A 21,319-nucleotide genomic window follows, 5' to 3' on the forward strand; every position below is an offset into this window, starting at 1 on the left:
AAGAATCAGTAAGACAACCTTAATTTCTACAAATTACATTAATATCAAACATACTGATATTTTCTTAGTCAAGTAACCCAGCTTTTAAATACACTTTATCTAAGAAAATTATAGCTGGGTGGACAGAATGACATTGTTGGCATGGATATCAGAATACAAACTGGAAACGCTTGACTCAACACCAGGACTGGGGATTTCCTAGTGGTCACAGGACATGCAGAAAGTTCCTGAATTGAAACAGCCATATGACAATCAAAGATACACAAATGCCCCCTTGCTCCAGCTGCCTGCCAGAGAGCCAAGGTTGACAGAGATGGCCATTTCAATTTTGCTTGTATGAGGGGAACCATAGCTGGCAGATAGCACCGAGCATCATAACCCCTGTAAAGTGTTTATGGCAGCCTTCCTCATTAGGTCAATCAAATGCATGCGATTCCGCTGTTATATCACAAATTTCAAGTTTTATAGTCATATACAATAATACGTAAATCCTTATGACAGATTTCTATAAGTGGCTCATTTTAGAAATTAAAATAAGGGCTGATTCTGTCTCAGTAATAGCCATCTCCACACCTCTCACCCCTGTCTTGTTTCCGAAGACAAGCTAGCACACGTTTTCACATTTTGACTCTGAGGATCCCACTAGAAAGTCCACATAAAATAAAGATCTGGCAACACTACGTAATGTCTGGGCACGTCAGTGAACACTGATTACAACGTGTCCATAACTCCTTACAAAGCAGAAAAGGATCCCAACTAGTCATTCATAAAAGAAATGGGACCCACTACATAATTCCCTGTCCACCCAAAGGGACACACATCCCAAGGCGAGATGAAATGGCATCCTTTGGTTTAAAGATCATCACTAGCGAGTTCCTACCTGAAGTGTCATGCATACACTTCGACCAGAGAATATAATCCCTCTCTTGGTTCCCCAGCGTCAGAGTGATCCCGCTGGAGCAGCAGACAGGAGTCAAGGCAAGCAGCTTGGCCGCAGAAACAGAGTAACAGTCTCTCTCCTTCACAGCCCACCTCTGACTCAGCATCATGTGATTGCAGGGGATCAGATACCTAGAATGACAAAAAGAACCAGCGTTTGGTCTCTGCAATGTCTTGAACCATTACTGGGACTAACTAAACCATAACAGGGACTCCTTGTGGCCAGGGGCAGACTCATCCTCTCCCAGCTCTCAACTGATCATCTCATCAGCCACCAGGGTTTACTCCCTAGCTTAATTTCTTCTGAAAGAACATCCTCTTTACAAAGTACTTAATGTTCTCTACAATTTAGTCTCCAGGAACTTCTGCATCTCTTAAATGATCCCTCTTCACTTCCATGCCTTTGTGCCCACTGTCACCTTTACCTGGCCTGAGATTTCCCCTTTTCTCTGCCTGACCAATGCCTTTCATTCTACAAAGTCCAGCTTCAGTGTCACCTTCTTTGAGAGGGAGCTAATCCCTCCCTCCACTATGCTCATGGGCCTCTATTAAGCACTATTACCTTGTATCACGATTACTTCAGTGTCTACCTCCTCAATATAATGTGCTACCACAGCAAGGAGTTGCTTCGATCATTTCTCTTATAATCCCAGAAACTCTGGCTCATCGCAGGCACTGAATGGCAACAGCAAACAACCACTCCATAGTGTAAACCTTTTCTTTACATTCTCACGGGTGACCAGGAGAAAATATAATGGAAAATGACTCATTGAGGATCACTGGGCCCCATTTCACACAAAACACTTTTGGTTGGTGATCAAAAGCATCTTAGTATCATTATGAACCTGGGGACAAGAAAACCTGAGCAACCATTTCTGACACACCTGGAGCACATCAGTGGGCTTCATGGCTAGAATAAAGTGTGTTTAAATGACTTCTTTTCTTAACAGGGCAAAAAAACATACTGCTTATTTAAACAAAATGGAGCAAATGGGATAAAGAACTTATAGCCAGAGCCCAGCATCACATACGTGTGCAGGAGCCAATTACAGATGAGCCCAAGCCCTTATGTGAACAATCACAACCCTTCAATCAGCCAGCATGTTTTTACTTCGGTATTCGGCATTTGAGAAAGAAGCAGTGCAGAGAAAAACAAGATAAGATTAAGCTTTTTGTTAAAAAAAGATAAAAAGTACGACTTTCAGGACATGTCTTCAGGCCTGTAAACATTCAACCATCTCCCACACCTCCTGCTGATCCAAATGAGGAAAACCTAAGTTGATATTCACAACTAATCCACCGCAAGAACCAGAGTCAGAGAGGGAAGAAAGATTCCGTTCTCTTTGTGCTACTTGATACTGAAGGTTTTAATAATACTTTCCAGGTATGATATGGCAAACTTGCCACTTAACCTTCAGTTCTCAGAAAAGGCAAACCATCTAGGTAAGGCGGTCCTCATCCCCTCCTCCCACTGTCCCCATGGGCAGATATATATTGTAAACCTGCTATCAGTAAGAACCAGACACACCCTGCAGGTCTGATGTGGTGGCATCTGTTTTCAGAAGTGCAGTTTCATGAAAGTAGAAGGTTACAAGAACAAAAAGGAAAGTACGGAACAGGAGGCAACCCTGTTCTGATTCTTGGTTTAGTTTTGGGGAATTTAGCAATGAGGAAAAATGGATGTTGCAGGCAGAAAATAAAGGAGCTCTTTTCCACAAGGATCTCTGTGAGTAGAGACGCTCTGGTAACCAGAAATAACACAGGAGAGAGAAGCATTCTCCCACCTCTGTGTGAACCTGCCAGCTGTGAACAAAGCACAGCTGGACCCCAGTGGGCACCCAGAGAAGGCAATGCTGCTCTAGCACCACAGGAAGGTGCCGGGGTGCACAGCAGGAACAGGGGCAGCGGGTTGGGGGGTGGGAAGGGAAGGTAGCAGCAACGAAAGGGATCGGAGCAGGAGAGGGGACCATGGCTGATGCTGCTGTGGCAACCATGGTGGGAGATTTGTTCATGCATATATGTAAGACTCCTCATTTGGGGGTGCGGTACAGTGCCTCATACCTGCAATCCCAGCATTTTGGGAAGCTAAGGTGGGAGGACTGCTTGAGGCCAAGAGTTCAAAACCAGCCTGAGCAACACAGCAAGATCCTGTTTCTATAAAACATAGAAGAGTTAGCCGAGTGTAGTGGTGTGCACCTGTAGTCCCAGCTAGTCGGGAGGCTGAGGTGGGAGGATCACTTGAGCCCAGGATGTAGAGGCTGCAGTGTGCAATGACTACACCACTGCACTCCAGCCTGGGGGACAGAGTGAGATCCTGTCTCTAAAAAACAAAAACAGAGAAACAAAAAAGATTTCTCACTTGGTGATCCCTAGAAGTGATGGGTGATACTTTTGTGTTAGGTTGGGGGTTTAGGGGCGGGTCCAAGGTTTTCTATGAGGTGGCTGGGGTCAGAGCTGGAAAAACCTGTCCTGTAGCCATTGATGTGAACTCTTCCCATAGGCTGGTGAGGCCTAGAGAAATTCCGATTACACAGGATTTATTGTATCCTTATTTTGGTCATTAATTATTTAAGAAATAAACTGCTTCGATGCTTTTATATACTGCTGGAACAGCAATGACTGCTTATGGCTCAAACTAAGCATATTTTATGATTTAAGTTGATATTCATAGATTTTTATTCTTTGAAGTATTAAAAATGGAACACTGGATCAAAGCTAATAAAGCTATTTATCAAATATCACCAGTGGGTAGCTTGAAACTATATTAGAACAAAGACTTATTGGGGAATTGCAACTTTACAAATACATGCTTTCAGTAGAAACTAAAAATTTTCTTCTGAATAGATCAAATCAACAGAGATCCCCTATTGGTTGAAAGAGTCTACGAAACAGGAAATGGGGAGTGTATTCAAATGAATAGCCCAGGGTATTCTGAATGGTGGTTCTCAGAGGTCATTATATTAAGTTAAATAAGCCAGGCACACAAAGACAAATATCGCATGTTCTCACTCATACGTGGGAGCTACAAAAGTGAATCTCACAGAAGTAGGGAGCAGAATGGTGGTTACAGAGGCTGGGAAGGGAAGGCGGAAGAAGTTAGTTAAGGGGTACAAAAATACAGCTACACAGAGTGCTAGTATTTCATAGTACAGTAGAGAAGTTACAGTTGACAATAATTTATTGTATATTTCAAAATAGATAGAAGAAAATAATTGTAATGTTCCCAACGCAACGCAAAGATAAATGCTTGACATGATAGATACCCTAATGATACCGATTTGATTATTACACAGTGCACACATGCATCAAAATATCATGTGTACCCCAAAAATATGTGCAACTATTATACATCAATTTTCAAAAGAAAAGAAAAAAAGCAGTGGTTCTGCTGTATCTTTAAAATGAAGGATCATCCCAGAAGAAAGAATAGAAAAAAAAGACCGTGCCCCTCTGTCTGTCTTTTCATCACTCACAGGAAAAGATTAGAAATAGAATAAATGCCAGAATATCCCCAAATGTCAAATATCAAGATGAATTGGCTGCCAATAGCAGAAAAATCACTTATGAATTTAGTATAGGTATTTATCCTCAAACTATCTTTTCATTTATACTATATTTTATTTGAGAATTTAAATTCATGAAACTATAAAAATAATCAGAGACTAATAAATATCTGACTTCAGAGGTCCAGATTTTGCAAAGCCATGCCCCAACACAGAAGGAAAAAAAGAAAAAATATATCTAATATATACATAAAATATGTATCATATATATATCATACATATTGTCCTCCCTGATTTTCACTATTTCCCCAACCCTCTATAATCCTGGGCCTATTTCTTATTTTCTTGGATATTGGTCATTAAATTAAACCATCATCACTTCTAAAATATTCAGTGACAATCAGCTGATAACAAAGCACACATATTGCCCTATGCTACACTGACCATAAACACAAGCAAAACAAGGCAGGGAAGTACAATGAGCTAAGTGAAGCACTTCTTCTGAGATGATAACTCCAACAATGCACCCATAGACCAAAATCTACAAAGCAATGTTAGTGAATTCAAAAAGATCATTTGTGATTCAAAGAAGTTCTGGCCATATTTCTACTATTCATTTTCCCCTAGGCTGGCAGGCTTTATGGGTTTTTGGGTTTTTTTTTTCCCTTTCCTCCAGACCCCTAACTCCTATGCAAAATGAAAATGTTCCTAAAGTATACATACAGCTTCTCTTCGGGCAAAACAACCTCTATCTGAACACAACAGGCAGGGCAGTTCATAAACCTGACAATGGACCAGTACCTCTGAAAAAAACTCTCTAACCAGAATATTCAGATATAGCATTCAATGTATTAAGCAATTAAATTTTGTCTCAACTGGGAGGTTCCAGGAGCATGGCAGATATTTGTTACCTCACTGCTTGTCAGCATTTCCTGCCTGCCTTTGGCCTATCATATGTCATATCCGTGGAGGTGGACAATTTCTCCTTGGTTTTCTGCTCACTAAAATATCCTGTCTTTGGGGATACCTTATTTCAACTCACTTTTCTGATATTTTGTCAAATGAAGAAACTAGTATCTGTTACAAATGGATCATCATTTTGAAATGTTGGTATTTATGAGTATTTGGGTTGTAACAAAAATTGACATATAGTTATTATTTATTTATCACATAACAAATACCTTCATTAAACGCAGTCACATAATCTTCATTGCTCTACTGCCTCTCAGATCTGCAAGTTTATCATGTATATTCAAATGACTGCAGTGGCAGCAGCAAACAAAAAGGACAGATTATAAATCCATTTTTTATGTCTCTTAAAATAATGTTCAAATGACTTGAAGAATAAATATCTTTTTATTGGCTTTGCTTTTTGCACAGATTCTAAATCGGGAAAAAATTATTTTCATTAGTTTAAAATGTCCTTTCTAGAAAATTCCCTCCCTTAAATGTGTGTTATACTTTACAGCAGGGGTGTCTAATTTTTTGATTTCCCTGGGCCACACTGGAAGAAGAAGAATTGTCTTGGGCCACATATAAAATACACTAGCACTAATGATAGCTAAAAGAAAAAAAGAATTGCAAAAAAAAAATCTCATAATGTTTTAAGAATGTTTACAAATTTGTGTTGGGCCCCATACATGCGGCCCGCAGGCCAAAGGTTACAGAACCTTGCTTTACAGCATTTCAAAACATTTTCACAGACATACCACAGTTGATCCTCCCAATAACCTTATGAGGTAGCATATTCCAAAACCAAAACAGGCTGAGTCACATCAGCAGTGCAGAAGAAGGAGACCAGGAGCCAGTGGTTTCTTCCATGCCTATTATGTGCCCAATCGACTTCTGTGTATGTCCTCTCAGTTTCTCTCCTGGTGGAACCCCTCAAGCAGCACCGCAGAATTAGAAACAGAGGAAGTATTCAATTAAGAGTAACTATATTATTATTGTCACTATCATCCTCATTAAAGAAACTTAGGCCCAGAGAGCCTAGGACCAGGCAGTCAAGCCCATGTCCTAACCTCAGGTCTGGCACTGGTTTTTTTGTTCATTATTCCATTCAGAACTTGTGATAACATAACATTCAGGCACTTCCCTGGGATATTTGTCCTCACCCACCCTAGAAATGACTAGCCCTGACTTGAACATTTATGTATTTCAACCATGAGCTGATCTCTTCATCTTTATAAGGTACAAGTCTGGGTCTCCAGAGAAGCCATTACTGATGCCATCTCTGAGGATACTTTTTTAACACAACCACCACCACTATATGAGCAGTAAAAGGGTGATTAGTGCTCACCTTGTAAAGGTCACTGAATAGCCAGCAAGCAAGAGCTTCCATCATCTGGACTAAATCTGACCTGGTGACCCACAGCTGGGAAGCTCTGCGCCTCCAGACCAAGGCCAGGCTTCCAAGTACACTGAAAAAAGACAGCTGGTTTTCCTACCATCAAAGAAGCAGTATTTAAGAATTTAACATTTAAATACCATCAGGTTTTACCCACTTTGGAGTAAAAGCCTGGTTTTTTGGGCAGTAAAAACGGCTTTGCCAAGTTGTTCCGGATTTCATTCAGGCCTTGCATTCTGTCATATATCAGTAGAGGCTTGATGAGGAGCTAACATAATCCTTTTAGGGCAGATAACTAATGCTCTACCCAGACTATCCAGGGTGTTTCTTTAAGATTGGATTTGTTTTCTGCTAATCCTTAAGATTAGTTACTGATGACCTAATCTAAAACCCTAAAAAGTTCAAAAGCTCTTTTAAACTTAAAAATCTAATAGGTGATACTCTCCCGACAATTCTGTAAGGCCCTCCACAATAGGCCACCACCAGCTTTTTCAGAGTCGTTTTGTAATCATTCTCTTTTGCAAGATGTTATGCCTGCACGGCACCACTCCTCAAGCAAAGTGGTCTCAAAGTTAGCACCCACTCTTATTCCCCAGGACTGCTCCAATGAAGGGTCAGGAAGTCCACTAAGGAAGGAGGAGCAGGGAGTACATGCCAGAGGACCCGGGTAGTCCCACTTTTTCGTTTTTGCTTCCACACCACCAGAAGAGCATGTAAGAGCACAAACCCTCGCAACTCAGAGCTCCTCTCAGCCCTAGCCCTTCGCTCCTCTCTCAGCTTTGGGACCACATTCTCTCTGGGTCCGCTTCTTGCAGTGCTGGGGTAGGGTTTCACCAGAGTAGTCAACTCCAAGGTTCAGGATCTGGGTTTACCAAAAAGAAGGAAAGACGTGCACCATGGTCTAACCAGGGGTTTCTAGAGTTCTGTGCAGAGATTCAGAGCTAAATCATGAGCTAATAAGGAAGCATCATTGCTTTCCTTCACAAAAACAGATGCTTCTCACAGGTTCTGGAGAAGAAGAGGTATTGCTGGGCCAAGACAAGATTTGGTGTACCAGAGTTCCCTATTAAATTGCCAAATGACTATCTTCTTAATAGCTGTGCACTTTGACTCCTAATACTCATCTTCAAATCCCAGCCACTTCATAAAACCTTTCCCACCTGTACTTCTGTCCAAAGGACAAACCTTTGCTACCTTGTATGTAAGTCCTCAGTTCACAGCAAATACTCATCAAATTTTTACTGAATTTAACTGAAATATACTCACAGATCAGAGAGTAAACACTGTGTGTGTACCATTATCAAAGCATAAATCAAAGAAATTATATATCAAAAGCATTTTATATTTGGAAAACTTCCTTTTAATAGCAAAAGTCCCCTATAAATGTACTTCAGGAGAAAGACGTTCAGCCACAGACCAGAATAGCTTTTATAATACTTCTGAACATTTTCAAGCATTCTATCTATAATTTCCAGGAGCATATTTACAATATAATGCATATGGCCCTCGACAAACTTTTAATAGTACAAATAAAATTAACCTTGGGAAACAATGCAAAACACAAATTAATGTTCTTGATAATTTTCTTCCTTAGATGCATGGCCCCTATTTAGCTTATATGACCAAAGTAATATAAAGTATATGAATAGAAAGTAATATAAAGTATAAAGTGAATTTTTCTTTAAAGGAAACAAAAAAGGCAACTCACCTTAGAACTAGCTGTAACATCACATCTTCACAATGTAAACCAATGAGAGTTCTGAATAATGCCAGGGACACCACACAAAGCTGGGAAACAAGAGACACACATTCTAGTTCAGATGCTGGAACGATAACTCCACTCCCCACAGATGGTAAATAAATCAGAATTACAAAGTAAAATGGGCCTTTTTTTTTTTTTTTTTTTTTTTTTTTTTTAGCAGTTTTGATAAAAAGCATGCTGCTGCCAGAGAGAATGTGTATTCAGGATATCAATTCTCCCATAGGATTTGATTAGAAAGCCAGTGTCTGGAATTATGCCACTGTGCAGAATTATCTTCCTACAAAAATGCCTGGGCTCGTATTTCCAACTTTTAAAAATCCAGACAGATAAACATTCTCCCTACAATTCTCCAATTCTCTCTCTCTCTCTCTCTCTCTCTCACACACACACACACACACACACACACACACACACACAATCTCCTATTTAGGTAATTTGTTTTCCTGAGTTATTTTTCAAACATTAGTTATTTACAAGACAGGGCTCAGGGAAAATTGTATATAACCTAGCCAAGTCTCCCTTCAGAGTTCTTAGCCTCAAGCTCAGCTCCTCTCTTGGCTTTGGGGCAAACATTTTCCTTGGTTCCATTTCCCATTGTGCTGAGGGTGAGATAATGTTCTTTTCTAAAAAGTTCTTTAAAAAAACAAGAATTCTATCAATGCTGATTTCCAAAAAGAAAAGGTAAACTGCCAAATAGGGGAGATGCCCAAAGGTGTATTGTAAAATCTTTGCACCCTTTTGAGAGTAAGCTTTTATCAATCTACTGGCCCATTTAAGTAATTTTAAGCTCTCACTCTTTGTAGAGTAAATGCTAGTCTGTTTTCTAGGCAAGTTGGGCTTAAAATCTGGCCAATGAAATCCACAACAATGCTGTAAAGAAAGAGCTGTACTTAGCCTAACCCAAAACATCTCTTATCCTCAGGACAGGTCATATACGTGTAGTTAGCTAGAAGCAACATACCCTGTTACCATTCCAAGTCTTTGCACTTGTGGTTCCATTAAATGCAATGGCTTTTCCTGACTCCTCCAACAGGCTAACTCCTATCTATTCTCAAAGTCTTAGCTTAGGCCTCACCTCCCTTAAGAAATCTTTCTGTTCTGTCTCACAATATTACCATCCAACACCTCCCTTCCCCAACCCAGTTAGGTTTCCTTCTTATCCATTGCCACAGTAACCCCTGCAAATCACTGTTAATTTATCAGACTTCATAGTAACCCGGACTCCTCACTGTTAAGGGTGAGCCGCAGGGTGTTTGTCTTTTTATTATTGAGTTGTAGGAGTTGTTTATTCTGTGTACAAATACCTTATCAGATATATGATTTGCAAAAATTTCCTACCATTCTGTGAATTGTCTTTTCAAGTTCCTGTTGTTGTCCCTTGAAGGCAAAAGTTTTTAATTTTGATAATTTCCAATTTATCAATTTTTTCATTTGTTGTCATTCATGCTTTTGGTGTCATATCTAAGAAAACACGGCCAAGGCTACAAGGATTTACTCTTATGATTTCTTCTAAGAGTTTTATAGTTTTAGCTCTTACATTTAGGTCTCTGGTCCATTTTGAGTTAATTTCTGTATATGGCATGAGGTGTGGATTCAGCCCTATTATTTTGCACGTGGATATCCAATTGTCTTAGCACCATTTGTTAAAAAGACTATTCTTTCTCCCACTGAGTGGTCTTGAAATTTCCTTGAAAACTAATTGACCATGGATATATGAGCTTATTTCCGGATTTTCAATTCTGTTCCACTGATCTGTATGTCTATCCTGCACCACACTGCTTTGATTACTGTAGCTTTGTAGAAAGTTTTGAAACCAGGTACGCTGAGTTCTCCAACTCGTTTCTTCAAGTTTGTTTTGACTATTCTGGGTCCACTGCATTTCCATATGAATTTTAGAGTCAGCTTATCTATTTCAACAAATAGGCCAGATAGGAGTTTTATAGAAAAACACTGAAACGGTAGATCGATTTGTGGAGTATTCCTATATTAACAATATTAAGTCTTCTGGTCTATGAACATGGGATGTTTTCCTTTTATTTAGGTCTTCTTTAATTTAAACAAAGTTTTATACTTTTTGCAGCATAAGTTTTGCACTTCTTTTGTAAAATTTATTCATATTTTCTTTTGATGTTATTGTAAATTGATTTTTGTACATTAATCTTGTATCTGCAACCTTACTAGACTCATTCAAACAATTTTAGTGCATTCCTTAGTTTTTACATACAAGAGCATGTCATCTACAAATACTGATTATTTTACTTTTAATATAAATGTGTTTATTTCATTATTTCATTTTCTTATTTAATTGCCCTGGCTAGAACTTCAAGTACCATCTTGAATAGAATTGAAGAGAGAAGATATCTTATTCCTTATCTTAGTGAAAAACCATTCTTCACTATTAAGTATAATGTTAGCTCTGACTTTTTCGTAGATGCCCATTATCAGATTGCTAGGAAGTTCCCCTCTATTTCTAGTTTGTTGAGTATGCTGTTGATAATCGTGTTTTCCTTTATCTTGATATGATGTATTACATTCATTGATTTTCAGACTTTAAACCAGCTTTACAATCCTAGTTTGATAAATCCCATTTGATCATAGTGTATAATCCCTTCTATTTATTCTAGATTTCATTTGCTAGTGTTTTATGGAGAATATGGGGAGCCCATATTCATAGTTAGTGTATAGTTTTCCTGTGGTATCTTTGTTTAGTTTTGGAATCAGAATTAACACTGGCTTCACAGAATGAGTTGAGATGTATTTCCTCCTCTTCTAATTTTTTAAAGAGTCTGTGAAGAATTTGTATTAATTATTCATTTTTTAAATTGATAAAGAACACACAACATAAAAGTTAACATATTACTGATTTTTAAGCATACAAATTACTAGTGGTAACTATATTCACAGTGTTGTGCAACAGATCTCTCAAACATTACATTTTGCAAAACTGAAACTCAGTAACCACCAAACAACTCCCCATTTTCCCCACCACCCAGCTCCTGGAAACCATCATTTTACCCTCTGTTTCTTTAAGTTTGACTATTTTAGATCCCTCACATGAGTGGAATCCTACAGTTCGTCTTTTTCTGACTGGCTTACTTCACTTCACATAATACCCTCAAAGAGCATCCATGTTGTAGCATGTAACAAGATTTCCTTCTTTTTTTAAGGTTGATTAACATTCCATTCTATTGTACACATAACAACATACTCTTTTATCTATTCATCCATCAATGGACAATCTAGGTTGCTTCAACCTCTTGGCTAGTGTGAATGATGCTGCAATAAACATGGGTATACAAATATCTGTTCAAGATAGTGCTTTCAATTCTTTTAGATATATTCCCAGAAGTGGGATTGCTGGATAATGTACTAATCCTATGTGTTATTTCTTGAGAAACCTCCATGCTGTTTTCCATAATGGTTGCACCACTTTACATTCCCATAAACAAGGCACAAAGGTTCCAGTATTTCCACATTCTCAACAACACTTACTTTTTCAGTTTTTTGGATAGTAGCCACCCTAATGGATATGAGATAATATCTCATTGTGGTTTTGATTTGCACTTCTCTAATCTTTTCATATGTTTTGTGGTCCTTTGTATGTCTTCTTCACAGAAATATTCAAGTACTTTGTTTATTTTTAAGTTAGATTATTTGGATTTTTGGTTGGTGGTGAGTTACAGAACTTTTTATATATTCTGGATACTACCCCTTATCAGATATATGACTCATAAATATTTTCTCCCATTCTGTAGGTTGCCCTTTCATCTTGTTGATTAGTTCATTTGATATGCTTAAGTTGTTAAGTTTGATGTACTCCCATCTGTCTATTTTCCCCTACGCTTCTGGTGTCATATCCAATAAATTATTACAAAATCAATTGCTATGAAGTTTTCCTCCATGTTTTCTTCTAGGAGTTTTGTAGTTTCAGATCTTATGTTTAGGTCTTTTATCCATTTTCAGTTAATTTTTTATATGGTGTAAAGTAAGGGTTCAACTTCATTCTTTTGCATGTGGAAATCCAATTTTACCATTGCCATTTGTTGATGAAATCGTCCTTTCCTATTGTGTAGTCTTGGCGTCCTTGTCAAAGATCATTTGACCATAATACAAGGGTTCATTTCTGTTTCATTCTGCTTCCTATTCTGTTTCATTGGTCTTTATACTAGTACCACACTGTTTTGTATTACTATAGCTTTGTAATATGTTTTAAAATAAGGAAATGTGAGCTCTCCAACTTTTGCCTTCTTTTTCAATATTATTTTAGCTATTCAGGGTCTCTTGAGATTTCATATAAATTTTAGGATTTTTTTCTATTTCTGCCCAAAAAATGTCACTGGGATTTTGTTACAAATTGCATGGAATCTGTAGATTGCTTTGAGTAATATGGCCATTTTAATGAAAATAAGTTTTTCAATCCATGAACATGGAATGTCTTTCCATTTATTTGTTCTTTTTTCATTTCTTTCAATAATGTTTTGTAGTTTTCAGTGCACAAGTCCTTCACCTCCTCAGTTAAGTTTATTCCTAAGTATTTTATCCTTTTTGATGCTATTATAAAGAGCTTTTTAAAATTTCCTTTTCGAATTGTTCATAGTTAATATATACAAATTATTTATGTGTGTTGACTTTGTATCCTGCAACTTTACTGAACTCACTTGTTAGTTCTAACAGTTTTTGAGTGACATCTTTAGGATTTTCTATATATATGATCATGCTGTCTACAAACAGACACAATTTAACTTCTTTCTATCCAGTTTAAATGCCTTTATTTCTTTCTCTTGCCTAATTGCCCTGGCTAGGACCTCTAACTGGGCATCCTTGCCTTGTTCCTGATTTCGGAGAAAAAGCTTTTAGTCTTTCACCATTGAGTAAGATGTTAGCTGTGGGCTTTTCATATAAGGGCTTTAATATGTTGAAGTTGTTTCTTTATATTTCTAGTTTGTTGAGTGCTTTTATCATGAAAGGGTGTTGAATCTGTCAAGTGCTTTTTCTTTTTCTTTTATTTTTTTTATTATTTATTTATTTATTTATTTATTATTATTATACTTTAAGTTCTAGGGTACATGTGCATAACGTGCAGGTTTGTTACATATGTATACTTGTGCCATGTTGCTGTGCTGCGCCCATCAACTTGTCAGCACCCATCAACTCGTCATTTACATCAGGTATAACTCCCAATGCAATCCCTCCCCCTTCCCCCCTCCCCATGATAGGCCCCGGTGTGTGATGTTCCCCTTCCCGAGTCCAAGTGATCTCATTGTTCAGTTCTCACCTATGAGTGAGAACATGCGGTGTTTGGTTTTCTGTTCTTGTGATAGTTTGCTGAGAATGATGGTTTCCAGCTGCATCCATGTCCCTACAAAGGACACAAACTCATCCTTTTTTATGGCTGCATAGTATTCCATGGTGTATATGTGCCACCTTTTCTTAATCCAGTCTGTCACTGATGGACATTTGGGTTGATTCCAAGTCTTTGCTATTGTGAATAGCGCCGCAATAAACATACGTGTGCATGTGTCTTTATAGCAGCATGATTTATAATCCTTTGGGTATATACCCAGTAATGGGATGGCTGGGTCATATGGTACATCTAGTTCTAGATCCTTGAGGAATCGCCATACTGTTTTCCATAATGGTTGAACTAGTTTACAATCCCACCAACAGTGTAAAAGTGTTCCTATTTCTCCACATCCTCTCCAGCACCTGTTGTTTCCTGACTTTTGAATGATGGCCATTGTAACTGGTATGAGATGGTATCTCATTGTGGTTTTGATTTGCATTTCTCTGATGGCCAGTGATGATGAGCATTTTTTCATGTGTCTGTTGGCTGTATGAATGTCTTCTTTTGAGAAATGTCTGTTCATATCCTTTGCCCACTTTTTGATGGGGTTGTTTGTTTTTTTCTTGTAAATTTGTTTGAGTTCTTTGTAGGTTCTGGATATTAGCCCTTTGTCAGATGAGTAGATTGCAAAAATTTTCTCCCATTCTGTAGGTTGCCTGTTCACTGTGATGGTAGTTTCTTTTGCTGTGCAGAAGCTCTTTAGTTTAATGAGATCCCATTTGTCAATTTTGGCTTTTGCTGCTATTGCTTTTGGTGTTTTAGACATGAAGTCTTTGCCCATGCCTATGTCCTGAATGGTACTACCTAGGTTTTCCTCTAGGGTTTTTATGGTATTAGGTCTAAGATTTAAGTCTCTAATCCATCTTGTCAAGTGCTTTTTCTATCAATTGAGATGACCCTGTGGGTTTTGTCCTTCATTCTATTAACATGGTATATTACACTGATTGACTTTCATACGGTGAAGCATCATTGTATTCTAGGAATAAATTACACTTGGTCATGTTGTACAATCCTTATCATGTGCTGTTTAATGCTTTTTGCTAGTATTTTGTTAAAGATTTTTGCATCAATAGTCATCAGGGATACTGGTCTCTAGTTTTCTTGAAGTACCTTTGTCTAGCTTTGGTATCAGGACTATACTGGCCTCATAAAATTAGTCTGAAAATGTTCCTGGATCTTCAAGTTTTTAGGAATTCAAGGAGGACTGATGTTAATTCTTCTTTACATGTTTGGTAGACTACTCAAGTGAAGCCATCTGGTCCTGGGTTTTTCTTTAAGATTTTTAAATTATTATTACAACTTTGATCTCCTTACTAGAGGTAAGTCTGTTCAGACTTTTTTTTTATTTCTTCATGATTCGTTTTTGATAGGTTCTATGCTTCTAAGAATGTATCTAGGTCTTCTAGATCATCCAGTTTGTTGGTGTATAATTGTTTGTGGTATGTTCTTTTTAATTTCTGTGGCATAAGTTGTAATGTCCCCTCTCTCATTTCTGATTTTAGTTATTTGAGTCATCTCTCTTTTCTTAGTTAATACAGCTAAGGGTCAATCAATATTGTTGTTGTTGTTTCAAAAAACCAAGTCTTGGTTTCATTGGTTTTTCTATTCTTCATTTCACTGATTTTTGCTCTGATCTTTATCATTTCCTTCCTTCTGCTAACTTTGACTTTAGTTCGTTCTTCTTTGTCTAGTTCCTGGAGATGTATAGTTAGGTTGCTGCTTCAAGATTTTCTTTTTTTTAACCTAAGTGTTTACAGCTATAAAATTCCCTCTTAGTACTATTTCACTGCATCTCATAAGTTTGGAGATATTGTGCTTTCATTTTCACTTGTCTCCAGATATTTTCTAAATTCCCTTGTGATTTCTTCTTTGGCCCAAGAATGTGTTGTTTAATTTGTATGTATTCATAATTTTTTCCACTGTTTCTTCTACTATTTATTTCTAGTTTCATTCCATTGCAGTCAGAAAAAAATTATTTGTGTGCTTTCAATTTTTGTAAACGTGTTAAACTTTGTTTTGTGACCTCACAAGTGGTCTATTTTGGAGAATGTTCCATGTGCACTTGAGGAGAATGTATATCCTGCCATTGCTGGGTGGAGTATTTGGTATATGTCTGTTAGGTCCAACTGGTTTATAGTGTTGTTCAAATCCTGTTTCCTTCTTTATCTTCTGTCTGATATTTTTATCCACTATTTAAGTAGGGCATTGAAGTCTCCTATTAATGTGCAGCTGTCTGTTTCTCCCTGTAATTCTGTCAATGTTTGCTTCATATATTTGAGAACTCTGATGTTATATATAATATTATATCTTACTAGTGAATTGACCCTTTTATTACTACATAATGTCATTCCTTATCTCTTGTGTCTTTTTTTGTCTCTTTACCTTAATATCTAATTTTTTAAATATAAGTACAACCATCTCTGCTTTCTTTTAGTTACCATTTGCATGGGATATATTTTTCCATCTTTTGACTTTCAGCTTATACATGTTCTTAGATCAAAAGTGAGTATATGCTTGGATCATGTTTTTTAATCTATTTAGCCAGTTTATATCTTTTGATTGGAGTGTGTAATCCATCTACATTTGAAATAATTACTGAGGTGGAAGGACTTACTATTTCCATTTTGTTGTTTTCTGTGTGTCTTACAGCTATTTTATTCCTCTTTTCCCAAAAAACAGACAGAACATAAGCAGCAATGTGAAGCCAGCAATTCACTCTTCTCTTTCCCTCACAGGGTAAAAGTCAGCAGTTGGAAGTTTTCTCTGGATCTTGCCACACTGTGTTGGGGAGGGTGCATGGCTAGAGCAGGTAATAATGCCACCTATTTTCCTGCACACTTCAATATGTCTCTTCTTGGCTTTGTGCTACAACCTCTTAACTGGTGTTCTTACAAAGTTTCTGAAGTTCTCACAAAGGCAATTTGGTCCATACATTTTTGTTAAGTGGGTTTCTCTGTGAGGGAATAAGGGCCTGAGTCTTCCTATTCCACCATTTTGCTGACCTTACTTTTTAACTAGTGCCTAAATGTTTGAAAGAATTCACCAGTGAGGCCATCTGGGTCTGGGCTTTCCTTTATGAGTAGTTTGTTTAATTTCTATTTTAATCCTATTTTGATATAAATTTATTTAGATTTTCCATTTCACAAGTTTGTGTCTTTCTAGAATTTTTCTATTTCATCTAAGTCATCCTTTGGCATATAGTTGCTCATAGTATTCACTTATTGTTTTTATTTCTGTAAGGTTGATAGTAATATCCTCCTCTTTCATTTCTCATTTTAGTAATTTGAGACTTCCCTCTTTTTTTATCAGCCTAGCCAACGGTTTGTCAATCTTGTCAAAGAACCAACTTTTTATTTCACCTATTTTCTCCATTGTTTAAATTTGCTATTTCATTAATTTCTCTCTAATCCTTATTGTTTTCTCTTTGCCTGCTTTGTTTGATCTTCTTTTTCCAGTGTATTATGATAGATGCTTAGGTTACTGCTTTGAGCTCTTTCTTCTTTTTTTAACATATGTGTTCACAACTATATATTTCCCTTTAAACAATGCTTTCACTGTATCTCATAAGTCTGGGTATATTTTGTCTTCATTCTCATTTATCTCAAAGTAAATTCTCATTTCCCTTGTGATTTCTTCTTTGACCCACTGATTAGAAGTGTGTTAATTTCCATATACTTGTGAATTTCCCAAATTTGTTTGTCAATATTTTTTTAATTTCCATCCATTATGATCAGAGAACACACTTTGCATGATTTCAATCCTCTTAAATTCACTGAGGTTTGTTATATGGCCTAGCATATGGTCTGTCTTAGAGAATATTCCATGTACATTGGAGGAGAATGTGTATTATGTTGCTCTTAAGTGTAGTGCTAATTGAATATTTTCTTAGTATAACATTTTAATTCCTTTAAATGATTTTTCCACTATATTTTTAAATTATTTTCTTAGTGGTTGCTCTAGTGCTTCCAGTATACATTTTAACTTACCAGAATTTACTTCAGATTTATATTAAATTAGCTCTAGTGAAATATAGAAATATTACTCCTATATAAGTCTATTCCCTCTTTCCCCCTTTGTGCAATTATTGTTATACATATTATCTCTATATATGTTACAAACTGAATGATATACACATTCTCATTCTTTTGCTCTTAAAACAAGAATTGCAATTAAATAGGGACAGCCTTTGGGGAGGAGTATTTTTCAAGTTAATCACAGCTTCAAAATGAAGAATGACCACCCAAATTCACAACTTTCCAAACTTCCATTTCAGGAAAACTCATGGACAGGAATATGATCTCTAATACCCAGACCTGATGCACTCTGGTTCCTTGGCTTTATCTGCGCTTAGGTCCACGTGTTCCCCTGCATCTTGCCCCCACAAAAGTACATTCTGCTAGTTCTACAGAAGAAAGTACTAAAACAGAGAAATCACAAAAGATGTCCTATGAAAGGCAGTAAGTGTCACCTCTTTGACAGAAGGATCCTTGAGAGCAAAACACATTATCCCATTCATCTCTAACCAAAGAGAAAGAAGGTAATGGCCACAGAACAACAACAACCAAAAAAAAAAAACAAAAACAAAAACAAAAAACAGAGAGTGAGAGAGCAAAAGAGAATATTCATAATTACATTCCCAAAACAAACTCTCCTGAAATCTGTTCTTAGTTGCAAGTTCCCTTCCTCTGGCGCTTTCCTTACCCGAAACGGGGTGTTGATTCGACTCGTGAGAGTGTCTAGGATGTGGACATTCTCGTGCTGGTGCAATAGGATAAAACGGAGGAAGATCTCAAGTAGTGCTGGCTCAGAGATGCTACGCAGGAAAAGGTCCAGATATGCAGTTGTGGTCATGACCTCCTCCACAGTCACCTAGAACCAACAACAGAGTGAGTGCAGGTGAGCATCCTCTTGATGCTGTGATACACGCCTCTCCCGTGCCCCCAGCCTCACCACAGTGACCCCATCAAGGCAAGAACACGACTGCCCACGAAAACACACTTCAGAGCTTTATTGAAACCCATAACCTATTCACATTCCACAATACCTCATGCTGTTTCCACCCTTTAATTCAATAAGGAAAAAGAAAGGCATAAAGAATCAATTCAAGTGTTCTGACAATTCTAATCATCAAATGCAGTTCAAATACCATAAAGATTTTAGAGTATAATCAGAAATGAAGAAAAAAGATAATGGAAAGTATTTACATGGATTGTAAAGGATTAATTAGAAAGCTCGGAGTAACTTGTTTCATTATTAGTCATTCAATAAACATTTATTGGGACCTATTATGTACAAGGAGCTGAAAACATAAGAACACTCTTTATGTCCAGGAAGATGAGCTATAACAAGCAAAATGATAAAATAAATTGCAAAGGAACAGTACAGACACAAAGTACTACAGATGTTCAGATGTGTTTCTGGAGAGATGCAAGTCAAATTTTTTATAACTGAATAATACACATAAAATGTTATTTATAAAGTACTATAAGAACTCACTGCTTATAAAGTAACTGTGACTTTTTTATAATACAAATTAATATTTGCTACCTGGTGTAATTTTCTCATGTAGTAAAATGTCAATTTTTCAGTGAATAAGACTCTGAAGAGCCAAGTTTTTCAAGAAGCTGAGGATTTGATGCTTCAAGTATCAAAATTCTAACCATAAACATTTTTTATTATGAGTATTTTAAGAGCTAGCATATACATCTTTGTCCTCCTAAGATGAGAATATATCATCTCTTGATGAATAGAGGTCATTCCCAGGGTCATCAACTGCCCCGCAGAAGCATAAAGAAACAGCCACACCTGAAACCATGAAAATCACCAGAGAAATAGTTCAAACTTTCAGATTCTAATACCACACACCCTAGAAATCTTAGCAATCCCTCCACCATGAGTCAAATGCACTCGATTCTAAACAAAACAGATGGCAATATAATTTGAGTGATTTTTATTTTCCCTTTTCCATTTTTTAAAATCTTCTTTCTTTCTCTTCCTTTAAAAGCATTAGTTGTCACATTATCTTACGGTTACTGGGCCATTCCTTTTATATTCCATTCCTCTTCCCCTTTTAATTTTCAGCTTTCAAAATCCACAGATTAGTTTAGAAACCAGATGTCCAGATCTGCTACATAAGTGTAGATGAGCCCTGAGTGGATGCATCTGTGCATAAAGGCTTGGAGCTATCTATTTTGGCTGCTTAAATTACTTTTAAAAAGTTCTGGTGCTCAGCTATCTTCTGGATAGATGAGCCCAGGTGGATAAAATATTACCAAGTCAGTGTCTGTTTGCTTTATCCTAAGCAAGGCATGCTTATCCAGTGCATTAGAATCTAATGAGAAGTCATTCCACAGTGGTCTGAGTACATATCGTAGCGCAAATTCCCTTCCCCCAGCTTAGTGCCAACAATGCAAGCTCTCAGACATTCAATACACCACTATGTCATCTGATCAACTGTAAAGAGCTCTCTGTGGCCCAAATATAGCAATAGAAACAGGTAACCATCAACCATTTAACAAATAAATTGCACTGGGAAGAGTGCTTTTCATGGTCTGCCCCTGATTCTGAAACAAACTACTTCCGTCTTTGTGTTTCCTGATGTTTTCTAGTCCCATGTATGGAGCACTCCTAATGCTGTCCTGGGATGCACACTGTGTCTTTTCCTTTATTACCCCAATGCAATGTACAAAGCCTGGCACACAGAACATACTTCTTCCTGAGTGAATGACAGCCCCAAAGATCTAGTGATTTATATTTGCCAGAGTTTAGTTTAACTTTTGATTATTCTTTATCCTCCACATGTGTCCTGAAGGCCACAGAGAGTAAAGACATTTTTTATAAAGATCTCTGTAATAACTGATGTCACCAATCATGGCTAAGGGGGAAATGACTCACAACAACCCTACATTAGCCCACATCCACTTCACTACTGCAAACTTGGGATCCTTTAGCAGAAACTTAATCCTAAATGATTTAGGTGAAAATCTAATTCCCCAACAACCTTGATCACTAGAAAAAAGCTGCATAATCATTCCAAACAGGCTATGTATGTAGTTTCTGTAATACAGTATTTTCAACTTATCTACGGAACACTGCTGAACTGACGTGTCATACAGAATTCCAGCCTTTGTACCAATAATGTAGCATCAGCTTTTCCCCTCTTAAGTTACATATGACCTTAGTAAGCTCGAAAGCACAGCAATCAACTCCTTAGACTATAGTCTCAGTCTCTGTGGCCTAACGTGAAAGGAGGGCATTAAGTATCTATTGTTTACTATTGTTAGGCTGGATAAATGAAAAGATTTCATTTCTTTTTAGAAATCAAAGCTGTCATTTATAAGCTAAGAGGATTTAAGAAGCACTTGGAGGGATAATATTTATATAACATGCTATAAATATTAAAAACCCAAGTCCATTAAGCATTA

At 37.2% G+C, this 21,319-nt stretch overlaps 1 protein-coding gene across 2 annotated transcripts in view; it reads right to left on the reverse strand.

The window, feature by feature from the left end:
- FHIP1A (FHF complex subunit HOOK interacting protein 1A) overlaps positions 1–21,319 on the reverse strand; it is a 263,721-nt gene that overhangs the window by 15,071 nt on the left and 227,331 nt on the right. For both annotated transcript variants that reach the window (XM_050791560.1, XM_050791561.1), the window contains 3 exons: positions 18,597–18,764; positions 8,498–8,577; positions 881–1,071 (listed from right to left, as the gene is read on the reverse strand). In XM_050791560.1, the coding sequence (XP_050647517.1) occupies positions 881–1,071; positions 8,498–8,577; positions 18,597–18,764 (439 nt within the window). The remainder of the gene's footprint in view (positions 1–880; positions 1,072–8,497; positions 8,578–18,596; positions 18,765–21,319) is intronic.

This window comes from Macaca thibetana, chromosome 5 (assembly GCF_024542745.1).
Source record: "Macaca thibetana thibetana isolate TM-01 chromosome 5, ASM2454274v1, whole genome shotgun sequence".
Taxonomy (NCBI): Eukaryota; Metazoa; Chordata; class Mammalia; order Primates; family Cercopithecidae; genus Macaca; species Macaca thibetana.